The sequence below is a fragment of the Harmonia axyridis genome, chromosome 3 (genome assembly GCF_914767665.1).
Source record: "Harmonia axyridis chromosome 3, icHarAxyr1.1, whole genome shotgun sequence".
NCBI lineage: Eukaryota > Metazoa > Arthropoda > Insecta > Coleoptera > Coccinellidae > Harmonia > Harmonia axyridis.
The window spans coordinates 17,578,965-17,599,450 of record NC_059503.1 but is presented as its reverse complement, the minus strand read 5'-3'; the positions used below and the strand labels follow the sequence as shown (position 1 = coordinate 17,599,450).

Sequence of the window (20,486 nt, the reverse complement as noted above, 5' to 3'; positions counted from 1 at the left end):
TAATTGGGCCTTCCAGTGCATCTATTTGACATAAAAATTACCGGATTCATTTTTCATTCAGTATTTCATTATTCTTGCAAATTTTGCTTGACATTTCCGACTCACCTTGTATATTATCGAATATTTCCGTAATAATAGAGCCCACTGAGTTGAAATTCATTTTGCATATGTCAAATAATTACACAAATGTTGATGCTAAATTTTGAGGGAATCGCATATTCAGAACCTTCATCTAGATAAACTAATCATCAACAATGATATAATGATAAATCACATCTCATACAAAAGCAAAAATAACTTTTTTTGATTATTTGAAGATACAATTTTCTGAAAGCAGTTCTATAGAGAAAGAACCAAACACACTTCTGCAGGTGACATCTTGTAATTTTTTAAGATCACGCAGGAAATTGGAAATAATCCATTTTCTTGACATTTCATTTCATCTTGAAAAATCGAACACTCGATGGAACGATTGTAAGTAGGAAATACTGAGCAATTCAACGTATATTTTTCTCCCGTCTCCATCAATTTTACAATTGGTTTTACAGATGTGTGAAACTGAAATTAAATTGATGGATATAGGTAGTCTAAAAAGACTACCATATGAGCATATGAACTTCATTCCATTCAACTTGAAATTTCTTCTCGTATTTTCGTATTTTCATTTCAATCAGATATTCATTTAAGATGTGCTTTTTCCAAACATTCCTCATAAATAGTTGCTAGTGGATATGGTCACAAAAGGAATTGAGAAATTCATGAGAATTTGGAAAATAGTTATCCCAAAAAAATCACCACAGAAAATTTCAAAGAATTAAAAATAAGCATCTTATTTTGGAAAACTTTTAATTTAAATAAAAAAACACTGTAACTATCATAGTTATATCTGTAAAACTAGTGTCGACAAATTCAAGTCGCAAAGGTGAAAAAACTACTGTTTTGTGAACAGTAACACTACTTATCCTTTGAAGAATCTTCGAACTCATCTCATCTGAAGAGATTACATTAACCCAGTATCCTTTCTCTCCAGATAACCTCATCGGATACTCCCGAGTCCCTTAAACTTAATGACATTCAAGAGTTGAATACATTGTGCCATATCACGTGATAATCTCAATGTGGATTGGAAAAGATTTCCTGGCGAAAACTTCTTTCGATACCCAAAGAATGAGGTTGCGCTAAATGAAGACGCTATATTTCAGGAGTGTTCGTTTGTCCCAGTAAATCAGGAGCTGTCATTTTAATATATGAAGTTGGTGCAGAGCCATATTTGAAAATAGGAAAGTTTGCGTTTTTGTGTGATATATTTCGTGTCAGATCTAAAGCCACGCTGTCATAAATTCTGCTCTTTTAGCGATTGGTGAAAACTTGGAGGAAGCTGTGAACTGAAACAATCAGAAAGGGGTTAGATCAATACAATTTATATTTTTCATTTTATGATTGGATTTATGACAAATTATGTGTATCCACATAATTGGAAAAACCACAGAACTAAATATAGTTCTGTGTATAAGTATCTAACAAATACGTAATTTATTACTGAACTGAAATATTATTTTTCTACATTCATGCAAAAAGCAAAACTTTATTGAACTATATATAGTGGAAAAAGAAGTTCTTTATTGCACTAGTGCAATAAAGTTTTTATTGCACTCATCTGTCATTCTACTTCAACGTGCTGTCATCATGACAAACAAATATTTCAGCCTGAAGGAAATAACGATGTACAGTTACCAAGTACTAGTACGTTTACAGCAGTAACAAATCAAGAAGTGGATTTAAAAAGTACTTCACTACGAAATATTCATATTGAAAATTGCACCAATTGTTCATTAACTTTCAACATTGAGGGTAAAAATAAAGTTTGAGTTAAATTGTTCGTAACGTATTTGTTCCTGTTTCAATGCAAATCGATATTAATAATAAAGTATTCAAGTTGCGCTTTTCATTTTCCTACACCTAGTGCCGCACCTCAATAAATCATTTTTTGCTTTTTGCATGAACGTAGAAAAAATGTTGTATGCAACTCGTGCAAAAATTGTTTATTGCACTTGTTGCATAAATAACTATTTTATTTAACATGGATAAATATGAATAACGATTAATAATTATTATCAAATGAAAGCTTAATGTGTATAACAGAAAACTCAATACTAACAAGTTTTATTGATATTTATTCAGCGAATATTGAAATTGATGCTATTTATTAATTATTATTCGATAATACAGGGTTAGAACTATTTAGAGGGTGACTTAAATTACAAAAAAGGGGCGTTATTTAGGAATGAGTCTGTTGGTGTGAACAGCTCCAAATTATCTCCAATGGTTCCCCATATATCTCGAAAAAACTGAAAATCGAGATTTTTTTTTTCTGTATAACTTCACGAAATTTGGTTGGTAGCCATTATCAAATATAGAGATTCTAATAGTGTATTCAGATTTTTCTGTTTTTCGTTGTTTCAGAGACGCGATATTAATTATTTTTTTATGGACGCTATATTGGCGATGAAAAAAAACCTTACGAATTCAATATTGTATCACACTCTACCAAAATATTGAGTCTAGTTACGCAAATTTGAAGAGTGGTTTTGTTAAATCATTACTTGACTATCGCGTCTCTGAAACAATGGAAAACAGAAAAATCTGAAGACACCATTAGTATCTCTATATCTATAATGGCTGTAAACCAAATTTCGTAAAGTTATCTCCAAAAACAAATGAGTTACACAAAAAAAAAATTCGATTTTCAGTTTTTTCGACATATCTCGGGAACCATTGGAGATGATTTGTTTACAACAACACAGTCATTCCTCAATAAAGCAACTTTTTTGTAATTTAAGCCAACTTGTATTTCTAACGTTTTTCGATATCCCTGTAGTGGCCGTCTAAATAGTTCTAACCCTGTATAGAAAAATATTGAAAAATATCAAAATAATTATGATAACAAAATGATGTTCGAGTCAATGCTTCATAATTCAAAGATTCATAGCCAACAGTGTTACATGAAACAAATAAATTTTCACAGCTTCATGAGTGAATTTATTGTGGAACTCTCATGATATAAATTGAAAAAAATGTTAAATTTCGTAAGTATGTGAGTATTAAAAATGAAATTATGAATTTATGGTAATATTAGCTGGAACAACCGCCTGAAGAAATTCCATAGTTATAAACCTGATATTTTAAAACTTAAAATCGTTCAAATTATTCTCAAGATTCGCTATATCGAATTTCCACCCGACAGAATTCATTAATTGTTCATGAAATTCTGGAAAGAGTTTAGGTGCATTCCATTATCTAGTGAATTCAAGCAGAATATTAAGCTCGTGAAGCATCTTTTCCTGATCGACAGAGTGCTGCAATCATGCTCCACCATTTTCATCAGCAAAATGCTAACTGCCCCACAAATAAAACGAATTAGACTACTGCAGGCATTCTTCATGGAATATTGAAGAGAAGTTTATGAGTAATACGAGAATAACAGAATAACGTAATAACAGAAAGCTGCTTAGGTATGATACATTCAGCTGAGCGATGAAATGACATAATTAAATGTTTTCCAGCACTGTTGCCAGGTATGAAATTTTTCAAATTCTTATTATGAAATTGACATCTACAAATTGTTTGAAAAAATATCTCACGCTTTGATTTTTTAAATTTTGAGCTCGATCTTGAAGAACTGTAAAATCTGCATTGTACTGTAAAATGTTACATAATTCGTGTTACCAAACCCAACTAATTTTGAAAGAATAAAATGAAAACGTCAAATTGGAATTGCCAACAAAATAACAAATTGGCAACATCGTGAATTGATGGCATCAGTACGGCGATCAGACATTTCCAGATTTGGTCTTTAGGTTATCTTTTGCTTTGTTATTTTCTTGTAGGTACATTTGATTTTTTGTTGCACATGTAATTCAGATATTTGGATTATTCAGTACATTTACATAGTAGGCATTATTCGTTTATTTTTTCTTAACTAACTCTTAATATGTGTAGGCGGTCTATATAAAAACGAGTTGAAGATGAAAATTCGAATGAATAGTATTATTTCAAAGTTTATTGCTAGTTGACTGAATGAATTGTATATTTGTTTGGTTCTTCAGAATATGTATTACGTGTACAATTTTGCTTACGCCAATTTGCAATTGATGCTTGTAGCGGTAAGTGGTAGCCGAAATAAATAGATCGTAGATGTCATACAATAAGCTTAGGTATTTGTAAACATAACGCCATCGAAATATAAGTCGATTTGTGTCTGCATCATAAAGTTATTCTCGATTAAACATGTCTGCTTACGAGCCAAACTCATTTGCTGGAGTTTTTAAGTTTCTTCTTTAATATAAAGAAATCTGCGGTTGAGGCTCATCGAATGCTCTCACATATCTATGGTGAGGCTGCTATTAGTGAAAGAACGTGCGAGTGTGGTCTCAACGCTTCAAGAACGGTGATTTTGACATCGAAGACCAGCATGGAGGTAGAAAAGAGAAGGTTTTCGGAGATGCAGAATTGATCAAGACTCGTGTCAAACGCAAAACGCAATAAGAATTGTGCAGCTATCATTGGAAGTGACGCAACAAGCCAATTCATAACGCCTGAAATTCATGGGAATGATTTAGAAACATAGAAATTGGGTGCCGTACGAGTTGAAGCCGAGATATGTTGAACGGCGTTTGTTTGCTTGTGAACAGCTGCTTGCAAGGCAAAGACGAAAGGGATTTTTGAATCGCATTGTGATTTGGGACGAAAAATGGGTTCATTACGGTAATCCCAAGCGCAGAAAACCATGGAGATATCCCGGCCATGCTTCCACCGACAATTCACGGTTCCAAAGTCATGCTCAGTATTTGGTGGGACCAGCTTAGCGTAGTGTATTATGAGTTGTTGAAACCGACTGAAACCATCACAGGCGATCGTTATCGAAAGCAATTAATGCGTTTGAGCCAAGCATTGAAAGATAAAAGGATAAAATACAACGAGACACATGATGAAGTGATTTTACAGCTTGACAATGCTAGACTCCATGATGCGAAAGTGATCAAAACATACTTGAAAACGTTGAAATGATCCTACCCCACCCGCCGTATTCTCCAGACGTTGCTCTCTCGGACTATCACTTATTTCGATCAATGATATACGGCCTGGCTGGCCAGCACTTCTGGTCTTATGAAGAAGTAACATTTTGATCGATTCGTGGATCGCTTCAAAAGATGACCAGTTTTTTCAACGTGGGATTCGTAAGCTGCCCGAAAGATGGAAGAAAGTAGTGGCCAGCGATGGACAATACTTTGAATTATAAATGTATAACCAGTTTTTCAATAAATCCTCGAATTTCGGAAAAAACGGTGGAAGCAAAGTTGTACGACTATGTAACTTTTCTCTATCATCAGGAAATAATGTGTAAGTGCTTGGCTGAGCTGAAAGCCCTTAATATCATGGCTCGGGATTGCATTATTCTTTTGATAATGTTGAAGTAAATGTTTCACTTTAGAAGGTGACTACGCTAACTGATAAATCAGAAGTTTTGAGAGAAATGTATTTTTACTGCTTAGGTCCGGGAATTATTGAGTGACACACCAGAAAATCCCAAATAACGAAAGTTGAAACGAGGAGTATAAATTATTAACGAAATTCCACGCAATTCTTGTAAAACAGCAACCCTAACAATGGAACAAAGTTCCTTACTTTCCATGTCAGTTTGCAGAAAGCCCTCACGACATAAATTTCTTCGCAACTTTACAAGGAAGAAGGGAAACGTTCCTTCGCTATTCAGACTCAGAGGGCGTAACATTTTCCGATAACCTAATGTTCTTCAAAACAATAAATCCGAATCCATCCTGTAATATATTCTACTCCAAACGCAAATAACAATCTTCCTTTTACATATTCATGAACACTGGATTCCTTCGAGTTCTGCTGAAACAATATTACTTACCTGACCTACTAGATCCTGGAGAGCGTTGAGGGGAAAAACAAATGCCCCCGACATAAATAACAACTGGAACAAGAACAATGCCGCAGGTTGCACGTAAAAAAATAACATCACGTTGCGCAATGGACGAACAGCGATTAGTGTACTATTAGCCGCCATTTTGGGTTCAGGACCACAATGTAAACGAATATGCAAGGGCGGCGTGGATAATTTACAGTCCAGCTCAGGCTAATGGTACGTTTAAACAGATGACACTCTTGGTTCTCGAATTAAAGTAAACACGAAGACAGGCCCGTCGCTGACCGATGCTAACACAAGGAAAATTAAACAAACCACGGTCTTCCATCAATCTTCTTGGATAAGTCACCGAAACAAGTGCGGTTAGGTTTATCTTCGCTATGAATCTTGATCCTCACTGACGGGTCTTGAGAGTTGTAAGAGCAACAGGAGGTGAGGGGCAGAGTTTGTTTTGATGGAGATTTTAGTTTATAGTCAACATGTTTTGGCTTTTATTATTAGAAGAACTTTTTATTGCATGAAAGGTTGGCAACAGTTTATTCATAAAGTGCATTAGGCGAGCATATTGCAAGCTATGTCTCCTTGTCAACTTCTACAGAATAATATTGTAACAATTCGAGTTTTTCAAGTGCCAAGTTCCAAAAAACTCTTTTCAAAAATTACTGATGACTAAAAACTAGACGAGGAGAAGGAAATGGGAAGAGACACAGGGAACTGAGGAATGAGATATCTGGAGAACGGCTTCGAAAAAACATTAGTATACTCACATATATTATCAAGATTTGTACCAGCTAAATAACTTTTGAGATTAAGCTTTGAACGAACTGAGAGACGGCTTTTGGACTTTAACCTCTGTTGGAATACGATTCCAAAACTACGGAATTGCAGAAACCTCACTGTTGAGTGGAATTGCTAAACGCTCTTGTCTGACAAACGCCATTTCCAAGAAACTGCAGATCTGCAATATACCAAGAGCAGTGTATGCCAAATGTGGAGTTGTTTTATGTCTAACAAATTTATGTCTGGCTTGAACTGACTGACGTGAATGAACTTCCTGTAGATGAATTCGACACCAGCAATCGAGCAAGCAAGTTTCGAGTCTGTTCAACTGATTCATCGTTAAACCCATACAAGCAGAATCGGCATAATCAAGTATAAAGAAAGTGAAAAATGAAGGTTTTTCATAAATAAGAATGGCAGAATGTTCTTTAGGAGACAAAGTTGATCCAAGCAATGAAAGAATTGTTTACTTTAGGTGTCAGTTTGAGTATCCCAAGAGAGTGTTTATATGGATGAATATAATCACACCTTGGTTTCTGGGACTTGAAGAATAGGTTCAATAATTGAAAAATACAGTCTGATCGAAAGGAATCTTTGTGGCAAACTCCATTGAACCAAAAGTATACATGAATTCAATAAACAAGTTTATTGTATCGATGAATTCAGTCCTAATTTCTCTACTGACTGAACAGAAACATTAATACAATAAAAAGTCGTTCACCATATTTGATTTTTTCTTCATTGTAATCAAGGAATAACCTTTATTGAACCAATGAAATGTTTGATATTACAATGTTTGGTTCAATATTTGATAGGTTGTAATTTGTAGCAATAATATATGACTGTTCATTGGAATTGTCCGAAGCGGTTAATGTACATGTTTATATACATCATTAATCAATTTATCAGAATTTTGATATGGATGAGGAGAAATTCATTATATCAATGAATAGGGGTATCCGTAACAAGCTATGCTCTATGTAATTATTATATTCCATATCCAACAAATCTCGTCCTTGCATTCAACTCAGGAAATAGGGATCTTGGCTACAGGACTGCTAATAGGGTGAATAATACACTCAGTTTCAACTGTCAACGTTTCGATCCTATTTGGGATCTTCTTCAGGACTGTAAAAGTATTTATTAAGAATTATTGGACAAATGAACAATCTGGTTACAACAATACGGAAAAAAAAAATACACAAAATCATTTAAAACGGTCTTATAGGCTTATACTATACAATCATCAATAATAGTGAAAGACAAGAAATGACTAGGATTCAGGTGGAATTAGGTTATTTTCTTTTCGATTTTTTATTATATAATTATTATGAAATGAATCATACTTTTTCCTCCACGGTACGAATAAATATAAACACTCACCAATTTAGTCATATGTATAACTCCGCCCGCATCGTAATACATATGACTAAATTGGTGAGTGTTTATATTTATTCGTACCGTGGAGGAAAAAGTATGATTCATTTCATAATAATTATATAATAAAAAATCGAAAAGAAAATAACCTAATTCCACCTGAATCCTAGTCATTTCTTGTCTTTCACTATTATTGATGATTGTATAGTATAAGCCTATAAGACCGTTTTAAATGATTTTGTGTATTTTTTTTTTTCCGTATTGTTGTAACCAGATTGTTCATTTGTCCAATAATTCTTAATAAATACTTTTACAGTCCTGAAGAAGATCCCAAATAGGATCGAAACGTTGACAGTTGAAACTGAGTGTATTATTCACCCTATTAGCAGTCCTGTAGCCAAGATCCCTATTTCCTGAGTAATTATTATATATATGCTGTAGAAATTTCAGAAAGAACACAGAAAAAATTGGATTCTTTATATTTCAAGTCGAACACAAAAATTAACTACAAGAAAATTAGGAACAAAAAGAGTATGAAGAACAAATGGGTACAAAATATGTATCATTTCAATTACTCATTTTCACACAAGCCACAATATCCTCAACAAGCGAAATACCTTGCTTGACAACATTTATTAAGCCATTTACCGCACAACCGTTGATATTGGACAAGGCATGGTAAGCAAGCTGCTGTACCCTAGCTGTGAGAACCAAAACTTTCGACGGTATCTCCATACTTTCATTTACAGCATCTACTGATATAGCTAAGAGACACTGTTTGGAACTCCCACAAGTTTGTAAGTCTGCCGCAACTTTTGTTGGTAAATCCATGAAGGTTTGGGCTTCAACTATGCAATTGCTGATAATATTCACATTCTCGGCAAGGGCCACAGTGATACATTTTTTTATCTCATCAGAAATTGATTCCACCAGAATTTCCAGAGGTTGTTGTTCGTCAATACATTTGTCCAAGATGGTCTGGCTGCGCTTATCTCTCAAGTTGCTAACGTTTTTCTTCAAAGCTGATATTTGTAAGTTGATATCTCTTTCATTCCTTTGTACCACCGTTTCAGTTGAAATGAGCAGGTTTGCTTGTATACTTTGCATTGAGAGGAGAGTGGTGTTAGCTGTATCTATTACAGATTTCAATAGATGTAGACTTGAGACTACTTTATCAGCTACTATAGTGTCATCAGATGAATATTCAATCCCAGTTACCTGAAAAATGAACAGGATAAATCTTAGTAATGGTAAAAGTAAATAACTCAAAAGGGAGCTATTTAGGAATTTATAATAGAGCATGCACCAATGGAGATGCAAAGATTTAAATTTAACTCTGCTTGATATTTTTAGTATTATGGTCCTAACGATGTTATTAACATGAAATTTTACACAAAGCTTGGAACTGTTATTCTATCTATATACCCTAAATCTCAACTCCATGAGATCTGCTGCTAGGAAAATATAAGGTTTTTTAAGATATTCTTCTTGAATTTTCTATGGTTCTTATAACGTTCTCAATGAGAAAATCTGCACTAAGCATGAAATCATTAGTCTATTCTATATGTGGAGGTTAAATCTCAAACCAATCGGATCTGTTGTCTCAGAATTGGATATCCACCTATTTCTTTTTCATTAGCCTCCTTACATTTCCTATTTTTCAGTTATTGTAATCAGCTCGAAAATTTGCAAGAATATTGAAATTGTTAATTTATATATGTATATTCCCAATTCCTCTGGTGAAGCAATCACATTCATTATTTCACATGCTATATTTCATTTTGATCTACCCTATAGTTTTCAAGTTATTTTTTTGCTTCAATGAACTCATTTATTTATTATTATTTATTAGGAAAACAAGATTCGAACGCCTATAATTTCAGAACTCCTAGTCATATTTTGTCATTCATATTTGTCATTTACGTAGAAAATTTTGCATTTTCTAGGTTTTTCCGTTCGAGAGTTATCATCTTTACTGATAGGTGGATAGAACACAATTTGAGGACGGAATTCGTCCTAAAAAAGTAGGATATTATCGTTTGAGACCATTTATGGTTCAAAATCAGAGAATAATAGATATAGTGACAAAATGATAGGAACCGAGTGTTCACAAAGAGAAATACATTATTCTAATACAAATGGAGCTTTATAGAAATTGCTCGAATTGAGGAAAATAAATCGTCATGAAATGGACAATATGAGTGTGGGCATTTGATTAAATCATTGAGTAATCAACATAGATAGAGGGAGTATAGAGTATACCCAATTTTTACATGTCCCCAACATGGTTAGATTACGTTGTCGGATTGAGATATATTTTCAAATCCACAATTTTATTATATCGTTATGAATGTATATTATACTGAATGAAATATATTTATTTGAGTAATTCCCGATTAAATATGCAAATTTTAATATTTGGAATCCAATATTTCTCCTAATTGTCGAATTTTTAATGAGCAGACTATTTATTAGTTTCTGTATCTACTTACTGAAATCCAAGGTTTGGCAACATTTGCTCTCCTAGTGTCATCGGTTATTTCACGTCGTTTGTCGTGCTTGAAATTTGTTTTCTGAATTTCTTATATATTTAGGTATTTATTCCAATATAATTTGAGTTGATATGAAACGTTGATTCACTATGGATCATAATAAGTGCGTTCTTTGTGAAGAAACTCACCAATTGAGTGAAATATCGTATCACTGATATGTTTTCATTTCCGCTCGCTTCATGTCAAATTCGATAGTTCATGCTGGGGACAAAATTTGCTAAGTGAAAATGACATATACTCCCTCTATCTATGTTTATTACTCTGAGGATGAAACCAATTCTCAGAAGTAGAAGCTACCAGCTCCAGCAGAAATGGTTCAGCTGCTAAGCGAACAAAGGGAAAGAATCCCAACTGCCCTTTCAACTCACAAAATACCCCAATTTCGAAAATGTTTTGATTAATTCCCAATTGGAACGAAATCGTAGCCGATAAATTTCAGCGGCCCGGTTGTATCGAAAGCCCTTTCGTACTCACCACGTAATTCAGGAGTAATAAAAAGCACAAAACGTGTAATGTGGCCATTGTGGAGACCGTGTGATTTCAGGAAACAAATAGCGTAATTTGGCTCGAGGCCAATGGTTTTATAGATACTTTATTTCGTTATCTGGTCATAAGCGTCTGCAGAATTTCTGAATTGATGTCATAAAACGTATATCCCCCAAATTACAATGTGTATTATTCGGAGATAATCTCTACTTGAGGACCCTAATCCTTTATCAAGAAAATATTTATACGTTACCTTTTGCGAAATTTAGCAGGAATCTACCAATACCAGCTGATAATAATTTTCCATTGAGATAGTGACCACACCTTTGGGTTTTCGATGAAACAAATAATTTATATTGAACAGGATATTGCTTCCGAGCCTATTGAATTTCGTTTCCTGTGTGCCGAAAGGCAGACACGATTGATGTCTGTCCGTTTTTGTGTCCGCAAATTATTGTAAATTGTATTGTTAATTATCTTCTGGGCCGGCGTTTGGGGTGAAACAGTGAAGCGACAGTTTCAGGCGCCTCTTTTCGAGGGGCGGCAATTTAGCCCAGTTTGTGGCCGCCCTTTCATATTTCTGAAAAAAATATAGTCTTGATTCTTAAAAACAACATGTGGTTGGTCCGCTTTGCTGCGTTTATCAACATTCCCTGTAATAAAAATCTTCAAACCGTCTTTACTAAGTCGCCTGTTCAATAAATAACACATGGCAACCCAACCAATATAAGCAGCATTGCCTATTACCCTAATTGAATGAGGGATGGAATGTATTTCACAAAAACGAAAAATAACACTTCAAATTACGTGCAATTGTTTACACATTCAACATTATGGAAAATTCCTACGATTCTGAATTCGTAACTAGTAACTCATAAATGCTAAATGTTTTCAGCGGAACATAATGTTTTTAATCCCAATTAGTTTTCGAAGCTTTGCATGCTTTACTGCCCTTTGTATCTTGTGGTGTGATAGGTAATCTTTCACCGATCGTACACAGTGTCTTGTGAATGTGAGAAACAGATATATATTACGCATTGTTGTTGCGTCGAAGAAATCCAGGAATTTATTGTAAGGAAAAATGTCCGAAAAAAAAGAAACCCAGTGGAAACGACTTCAGAAAGAAACGATTAGCAAAAAAGCTAGAGAAATGAGAAATGGCGAATTATCATCGGTGATGTTTTTTGTTGGGGGGGGGGGGTGTTTATTAATACTTTTTCAGCAGGGGCGCCAAAAAATTCTTTGCTTCAGGCGCCAAAATCGGACCGTTTCACCAAGAAAATAATGGGAACTTCTTTCATTCAGAATGTAAGCTTCATCTGTTATTCAGTTTGTTTACAATGCTCACAAAAGCTCTTGAATTTTACACCTGTACGATAACGCAATATTTCTGCTCAAAATCACAAAAAATTACAGCTTTTTATTCCCCTGATATGGCTCCATTGGGCTATATTTTGCCAAACTACGAGTACTTGCAATTCCATAAAATATGCTAACAAAATGATTGAATGATTTAATTAATTCATTTCGTGAAAGTCCCACTCTTGAGACGGTTTGATGAATGAATTATGATAGGTAAATATAATATTCTTTGTTTCATTGGTCACTTCCCGTTTCTTTTAAAAATATAAGTAGATATCAAAGTGTTAATTCAGTTCTTATGGGTTTCGATGAATTCCATAAACGTTTTTCTTCAGAAAATTCATATCCACAGGGAGCTTTGGAAGAATAGATACAACTTGATATTTTATGTGTTACCTGCATATATTCTTCATATTCATGACTGGCACTAAAATTTTCGATCATATTTTAATGAATAAGCATTTCTTGGATTGAATAGGTGATATTGATTTATTTCATCGTCTTTGAATGATTATAAGCGGAATCGGAAGAACAATCTGAGTAATCTCCAGCGTATTATGCTTAAGCGCTTTTTGAATTTTAAAAATTTCGTAGCTAATACCACTCTCTTGGTTTAATCTGTTGATAATACTGCAATTAAAATAGAATAAAGATCAATGAATAACGAAAAAATTAAATATTACTACATTCATAAAAATCGTGATATATTCGCAAATATCAAAAAAACAAATGAGGAAAGTATTGACATGAACCACATGTACCTACATATGCATTATTCTGTGGTTTCCAAGGGCTCAATGGACGAATTAATAAAAGAGTGTTGAGAAATTCCTGATTTCAAGTTGATGCTTCCCTAATTTTTTTCGACGGCGACGCCTCTCATTTATGGTTTGATTAAATTGGTTATTAACTTGTTGTATCAGGAATATCAAATGCTTTAAACGAATTTTTGTTGGTGGGGGAACTTCGACAAATATTTCCCTGAAATTTATTTCCGATTAAACCTATGGAATTGTAACAAACATAACTAGGTTTTAAATAATTAAAAGAAATCCAATCAAAGAAAATAGGTAGATCTTATGCTGCCAAACATTTCGCAATGTTGATTCCAAGAAGTCCAAATACTTTCACAGGACTCAAAGCAGGCTGTGTTAATAAGCATGTAGGAAGAGTAATAGGTATCGTTGCAAGTCCTGTTGTGGCATCTAGTCCAATTGATGCCATACCAAGACCTATCTGTCCAATTTTGCCCACAATACCTGAAAATAAATATTTGCCAATCATAAATGTGTTTGCGAATATGCTAGAATTTGTTTGTCGATTAAGCATTTTGAGTAATCTTCACAAACAAATCAGGATTATGGAATAGTTTTAGCGGAATTTTTTATTGGGGATTCGATTAACAAACATTGTTAGTCTCATTTTGGGTTCGTGTTCTATATTTTGCACGAATATACAGGGTGTTTCTGGATTAGAGATACAAATGAAAATAAGATATTCCTTGGGAAATTTCAAGAAAAAGTGTCCTATGAACAATGACTCGAAAATACTCTAATTTTGAGATACAGGGTGGTAAAGTTTCATTTTTTCACTTTTTTTTTATAGCATCTGCACTTCACAAGATATTCAGTTGAGATTTTGCATGTTATTCCAATTTAGAGTTGGCATCACGAAATATGCCAATAAGCACATTAGTACCTAATAAGATTGTTATTATTATTTGAACTGGGGTCGTTTTGGTTCGGTAAGCCTTCCGGAATAAGATTGATATAAGAGTGATCATATTTAAGTTTTTTCTATATAGTTTAAGTGTCGATACAAACATGATTTCTTTTTCAGTATGTATATTTAGATTGAGTTTATTATTAAACTCACGCTTTAACAATTTGCCTCAGTGAGAAATTTTTTCGTAATATTTGCAATTTTGTTTTGATTATGATGAATTTTTGAAAGAAGATCCTTATTAGATTATACAGGTTGATATTTGATATTGTTTCTTAATATTTAATATAATGGCAAACAAAATAAATATCATCTCACCGGAACTATAGTCAGCCAAGCACTTGGCACCTTGACATGTGGGCAGCGCAGTGAGAGATTTGACTATACTAAAAGTAGTATTCACTTGGACCAGTCCCTTCTCCACAATGTTACTAACAGTGCCAGCCTTGGAAGTAACACAGGATGAAATATCCAAAAATATCTTCTTGACTGGGTCGAACTGCTCACTCTTCACACAGCTTATAAATTTCTCTTCCTTAGTTTGGAACATTATAGCAGCTCCTTTGACTTTGTTTGCCACGAATCCAATAGTTTTTCCAATAATTCGGGTACCACCTATAATTCCCTCTTCTGCTTTAGTTCCTATTATTTCCAACGGCATAAAGGCGATGTCAACGACTGATTTGAAACCTGTACGCAACTTTGCATTAGTTTGGTTGAGCATATTGATGGTACCGGAGACAGTCTTCTCTATAGCACCTGGTTTTTCCGTGCTTTCCGCACCTGGGGTTTCCGTGCTTTCCGCACCTGGTTTTTCCGTGCTTTCCGCACCTGGGTAATCCGTGCTTTCCGCACCTGGTTTTTCCGTGCTCTCCGAGAAAACTGCTATCTGAGAAATAAATTATTTGTAGAATGAAGGAATGATTCCGATATGAGCAGTGTATAATATATGATTATAAAACTCAATATGAGGATTTTTTCGCATATTTAATTTCATCGATATAACGCAGTTAGGAGGGAGAAATGATTCCAGTCTGCAGTTACGATTAATACTTCAGTTAGTCTCTAAATGTGTTTCATTAAGGAACACCTCATTCTTTAATATATTGCGTTGAAGGCTTTGACGGCCGGATTATTCGATATAATTGAAAAATTCCGGTGTTTTTAAGCCGTGGCTTAGTCGGTTTTTCATCTGATGCTTTGCTTTCTACTGCGGTAAGCAGCTAAGTAAGCATCTTAGGAGTAAGCGAAATATTAGGTGTGTTGAGTTTTGAGATCAGCACAAAAAAGGAATAGATATTTTCTCCATGAATTAAGAAATACATCTATACTGATTACAGTTTCCTTTTATATAAAGCAGAAAAATAATTGGATTGGAGTGCCCTATCATCAACAGTTTTATTATCATCAAAATATCTTTTTTATTTGTGTTTGATATAATTAGTTCGAATTATATACTATGAGGCATCGATGAATTTTCGCAGAAACAATATAATGCATAGAAACGTAGCTTCAAAGTTCTAAATCATATGATGAGGTTCTTCAATTTTTATTGTTTTTTTTTATAATATAGCCATGAGCATTTGCCTAATAACCACTGATCCTACGTTTATAAAACGTTGTAAATGTAAAAAAACGTCAGATCCTTGCCAAGATATTATCCTAAATATCTAACAGTGATATAACTGTCAAAAGAAGTAAATATTCTAAGAGGTGAATTTCAGAAGGCATTGATATTTTCCCAACATTCCCAAGATTTCAAAAATAATCCTCGAATTGGCGAATTTTTTAATGAATGAGTGTTAGAATGCGCCTTCTGTACGAGCATTATATTTATTTCTCTAATTCGCTCAATTTTCATTGAAATTAATGAAATATGTCCATAAATATCGTTCAGTAATTTTCGCAGAATAAATGTAGGTTGGCAGAATAGATTTCTGTGTCAAAAATTATATATAAATCCCTGACTGGAGAGTTTTGTGTACCAACGTATAATAATGAAATATAACCATGAAATCTGTGTGAATCTGATATATTCTATTCGATTTCGTTCTACAAGATAAATGAATGGATTAGTCACAGAAAAAGGAACACAATGACGTATTGGGTGACTTGAATTTTCACTTTCATTAAACACCCAAAAAAATTATACAATTTTAATCACATGGCATAATCTTTGGAATTTTAAACGTATCATCTGCTGCTTTTGATTGTATATAGGTACAGCCTTTCCGAAAGAATCGAAAAAAAACCATCTACCAATTGACAAACATCTATTAAAATATCACGCTGTGAATCGTGCCATATTTTAAACATTCTGAATACTCAAAGTTTTCATATTCTCAAGTATTTTCAATTTAAACTCACCTGTAACAGCGAGACAGATACGAGAATCGCAAGAATGTATTGACACGACATACTTTCCGTGATATGCAAAAAAATTGTTCCGAAATAATGCGGACCATCAATTCCTAAAAATGAAATTATGGTCTGTTGTCAGTCAATAATTATGGTATGTTCATAACTTTGACCGATAGAGTTATCAGCAGCGAAGATAGCCAAGTCGTTTTTTTTTCACAGGTTGAAATGAGTTGTATTGTAGTGTATTGTTTACTCATTAGCCAATGAATTTGAAGTCCAGTTAAAATGAATATTTAAGGCTGTATATGGAAAAAATTAGAAAAGGAAACGATCAATTTTTTCTGTTGTGTAAAGGCATTTTTGAACGCGCGTTTTATTCGTTCGATAAATTTGCAGAGACTAGCAACTGTGCTATTTTATAAAGATTTTGATTTTCTTTTCGAAATGAAATTCTTCTGAACAATCATTAATGGGATGTTTAGTATAATAATGTATTGCTGTGAAATGAGTTTTTGAAATTTTTTTCTTCGATAAAAAGATTTTGAAAAGGTCGAATACAAATACAATCGAATACAAAAGAACCTTTTATTAGTAAGATCTATAAGGGACCGACATTTTTTCATTACCAACGTTCATCAGGTTTATCGTTGTATCATAGGTCTTTGAAAAAAAATCTGACTTTTCCAGTAATGTAATTAAATTCAAACTCCTTCCAGAACTACTTCATTTGAAAACTAAAAGTTTCCTCATTTCATCGAAATTTTTTTTATCATATTACGAAAAAGTCGATATATACGTTTTTCATTCGATTATCAGGGTTTGATGAACAAAAGATCAGCCTATCCTCTTCAGAGATTTCCAAACTTTAAATATTTCCCTTGCGAGATTTATTTCATTTATTCATAATTTCAAAACTTGGAAAACAAGTGAATTGAAAAAAGCTGCTCCAGTAACTGCTAACTTTCATATTCGGCAAGGTAAATTCATAGTCAAATATTCATGTTCATGTTTTACTTGACTCAACGAGTTTCCCAAAACTTTTATTTCGGTGATTGCTCTGAAATGACCATTTCTGTGCTTTTTCAGTTCAGCCCCTTCATCTATTCTTTATAAAGTGTCTGGTTGATCACCATCGACACATTGACAACGTCAAGTCGCAGTTTTCCAAAGTGATCACAAACTCATTTTAACACAATTCACTCAATACAAATGAAATTTTATATCTTCATCTTCAAACTTATCGAAATTTTTGAATAAAAGTCAAGATTTTCAAATTACCTATATTTTTTATTCTTTTAGTAAATTTTACGTATACAAATGGGGGTTACTTAAGCAAATCCTATACTTGAAATGGAAATTTTAATAGTTATCCAGGAAGAAGTTGAAATGAGAATAAACTGCAATTTCAAACTGAGTGGAAATAGTCTTTGGCTTTCGGAAAACATGTTTCGATAACTAAATTGGACATTCCTGAAGGAGTTTTCATTCATGTTAATTTGAAAATTTTAACTGGTCTGTTGATACTCAAAGTCTCAAAGAACAATTAATTACAATTCATGAAATGTCAAATTTAGTTATTGAAACGATGAATTTTAGTTTTTTCTTTGTCTCAGACTACTTCCACTCAGTTAGAAATTGCTGTTTATCCTCATTTTGAGTTCTTCCTCGATAATTCTTTCAGTTTTTATTTTAGGTATAGGCTTTGCTCAAGTAACCCCATATTTTGTTACGTAGAATTCTCTGAAATAGTTGAAAATATAGTGGGATCGTGCGTATCATTCAATACTCAGCTTAAAAAATATAGGTTGTAATTTGAAAATCTCGAGTTTTGATCAATTTGAGTTGTCTTCTCATGAACCCCCTATATATTTTTGATTTAAACCGCAAACAGTTTCATAATACAACAAATTTGCAGGATAGAAAATTCAGAATATTTTTTCGAAAAACACTTTTTCCGCAGAAATATTTAAAAAAAATTTGAGTCCTCGTCGCCACCATTTTTTTCATAAGAATACCCTGATCCCATGAACAGTTGAGATTTCACTAAAGTTATGACATATTGCTGAATTTGTCATCAAATATAGTTATCTAATGATGCTACTGGATGTGCCATTTGAAATAAGAATAGTTATTTATAATACAAGTGCAGAAGCCATTGATATTCTTCCACGAGTTCAAAATTCAAAAACGAGCCACGAAGTGGCGAGTTTTGGAATGAACGAGTGGTAGAATGAGCCTTCTGTACGAGTATTATACATTATTTTCTCTAATTCATTGCATTTTCATTGAAATTAATTAAATATTCCCATAAATATATTTTAGTGATTTTTGCATTGAAAAATGTTGGTTGGCAGAACTGATTTCTTTAAGGCAAATTGATGAATTGACAGATAAAGCCGTGGCGGAAAGTTCGGAGTACCAACATAGAATAATAAAATATAACCATGAAAACTGTGCGTTTCTGATATATTCTCGCACAATTTTGTTCTACAAGATGTGGAAGAATGAACGGAATAACCACAGAATTAGAGAAAGTAGTATTCTGTTTGCGGTCTAACCGGAAGTTACAGAAATCTGAAAATATTATAGAGAGAAAGAACATTGTCTCAAACTCCAACATGCAGATATTCATCATAAAATTCTGATTAATTTTCTACGAATGTCTAATGGGCCATCGCGATGAATCGCTCTTTATTATTAGGTAGGTAATTAGTTACGATCATTTCAGTGTTCCAAATTCTGTTCGGTTTTGAATTCATCATAGATGTCAAGATAAATAGATTTGAGTTAAAGCTATCACAATATTTGTTTCAGCAAAGAATAGTTGAAAAAAGTGAATGAGAGTCCCTTCAAATTTCTACAAATTATAAAATATCGATCACATTCCATCACCTGGAAAGGTTAACGACACATTAAACTCCAAAACTTAATTGAAAATAGGAAATACCATTCTAACACACTGTCTCGGTGTCGTGCAATGAAATATCGATGATTGCATTCCAGGTTACAAAAGGGGTTGAGTTCAAATTCTCAATAATAATTCCCCGTTCCGTGCCGTGTAACTAACTATTCTTGTCTCTCGTAAACAAAGTTGAGACATCCATTTCCAGCCCGTTCATTCGCTTTAATTGTCGCATTAATATCAACTCGGCAAGTTTTCTCCTTATGAACTTTATCCTGTCCGTAAATATTCTAAGCAGCTCGAGGCATAATCTATTATTCTTGCAGGTTCCACAGCAAGCGAGTCTCTAATTCCTCAAGATAACACAAGACATTCGGCTGATGCCGGCAGCGTATCTTATCAAAGTCTATTAGAGCAGAGGGAGGAGGAGTATCGCCAGGAGGTGGAAAGATTGACGTCCGAAATTAAATTCCTCAAACTACAACTTTTCCAACTCTCGAACGGTAAGCGTGTTATTGACTTATAGGTTATGGTATTGATATATGTCGGGTAAGAGATGACGTTGAAGACTTTATCACGATGAAAAGAGCGATGGGGAGGGATTTCATGCTGTCTGATTCTGGATATGGGTATAGAATCGAATAATGGTTTTCTGAGATGGAAATCTTATATCTTTTTTTTTTTTTTGATGAAATAATACATTGTGTATCTAGTAGGGGAAGCGATGCATTACTGGATGACAATTTAAATTGTTGGTCGAAGCCAGCAAACGTTGGAGTTCGGGAATCTGCTTTTACCAGGAGGTCCACATAATATTTTTCTGAAATCGGAATCATCATTAACATAAAGGTTTTCTGAAATAAATATTTTTTCTCCGATTGACAGCAAATATTGATTTTGCAGACACATACCAATCAGCAAAGTATTACTTTTCCTACCTAGGCAGAAAAGTAATGACTTTCCTGTCTAGGCAGCTAAATAATTATTCTCAATG

The 20,486-nt window shown here is 33.6% G+C and overlaps 3 protein-coding genes across 3 annotated transcripts in view; 1 reads left to right on the top strand and 2 right to left on the bottom strand.

The window, feature by feature from the left end:
* Positions 1 to 20,486, top strand: part of LOC123677114 (chondroitin sulfate N-acetylgalactosaminyltransferase 2) — a 107,501-nt gene that overhangs the window by 43,413 nt on the left and 43,602 nt on the right. Inside the window, 1 exon segment of the mRNA XM_045613620.1 lies at positions 19,819 to 19,995. Coding sequence (XP_045469576.1) covers positions 19,819 to 19,995 — 177 coding nt within the window.
* Positions 8,571 to 11,288, bottom strand: LOC123677117. The gene is made up of 2 exons (XM_045613623.1): positions 11,134 to 11,288; positions 8,571 to 9,325 (listed from the first exon to the last, which is right to left on the bottom strand). Exons 1-2 carry the CDS (start codon positions 11,179 to 11,181, stop codon positions 8,675 to 8,677), a joined length of 699 nt encoding a protein of 232 aa, XP_045469579.1. The 5' UTR covers positions 11,182 to 11,288; the 3' UTR covers positions 8,571 to 8,674.
* LOC123677116 lies at positions 13,378 to 16,743 on the bottom strand. The gene is made up of 3 exons (XM_045613622.1): positions 16,597 to 16,743; positions 14,548 to 15,118; positions 13,378 to 13,766 (listed from the first exon to the last, which is right to left on the bottom strand). The coding sequence occupies exons 1-3, from the start codon at positions 16,645 to 16,647 to the stop codon at positions 13,585 to 13,587; spliced, it is 804 nt and encodes a 267-aa protein (XP_045469578.1). The 5' UTR covers positions 16,648 to 16,743; the 3' UTR covers positions 13,378 to 13,584.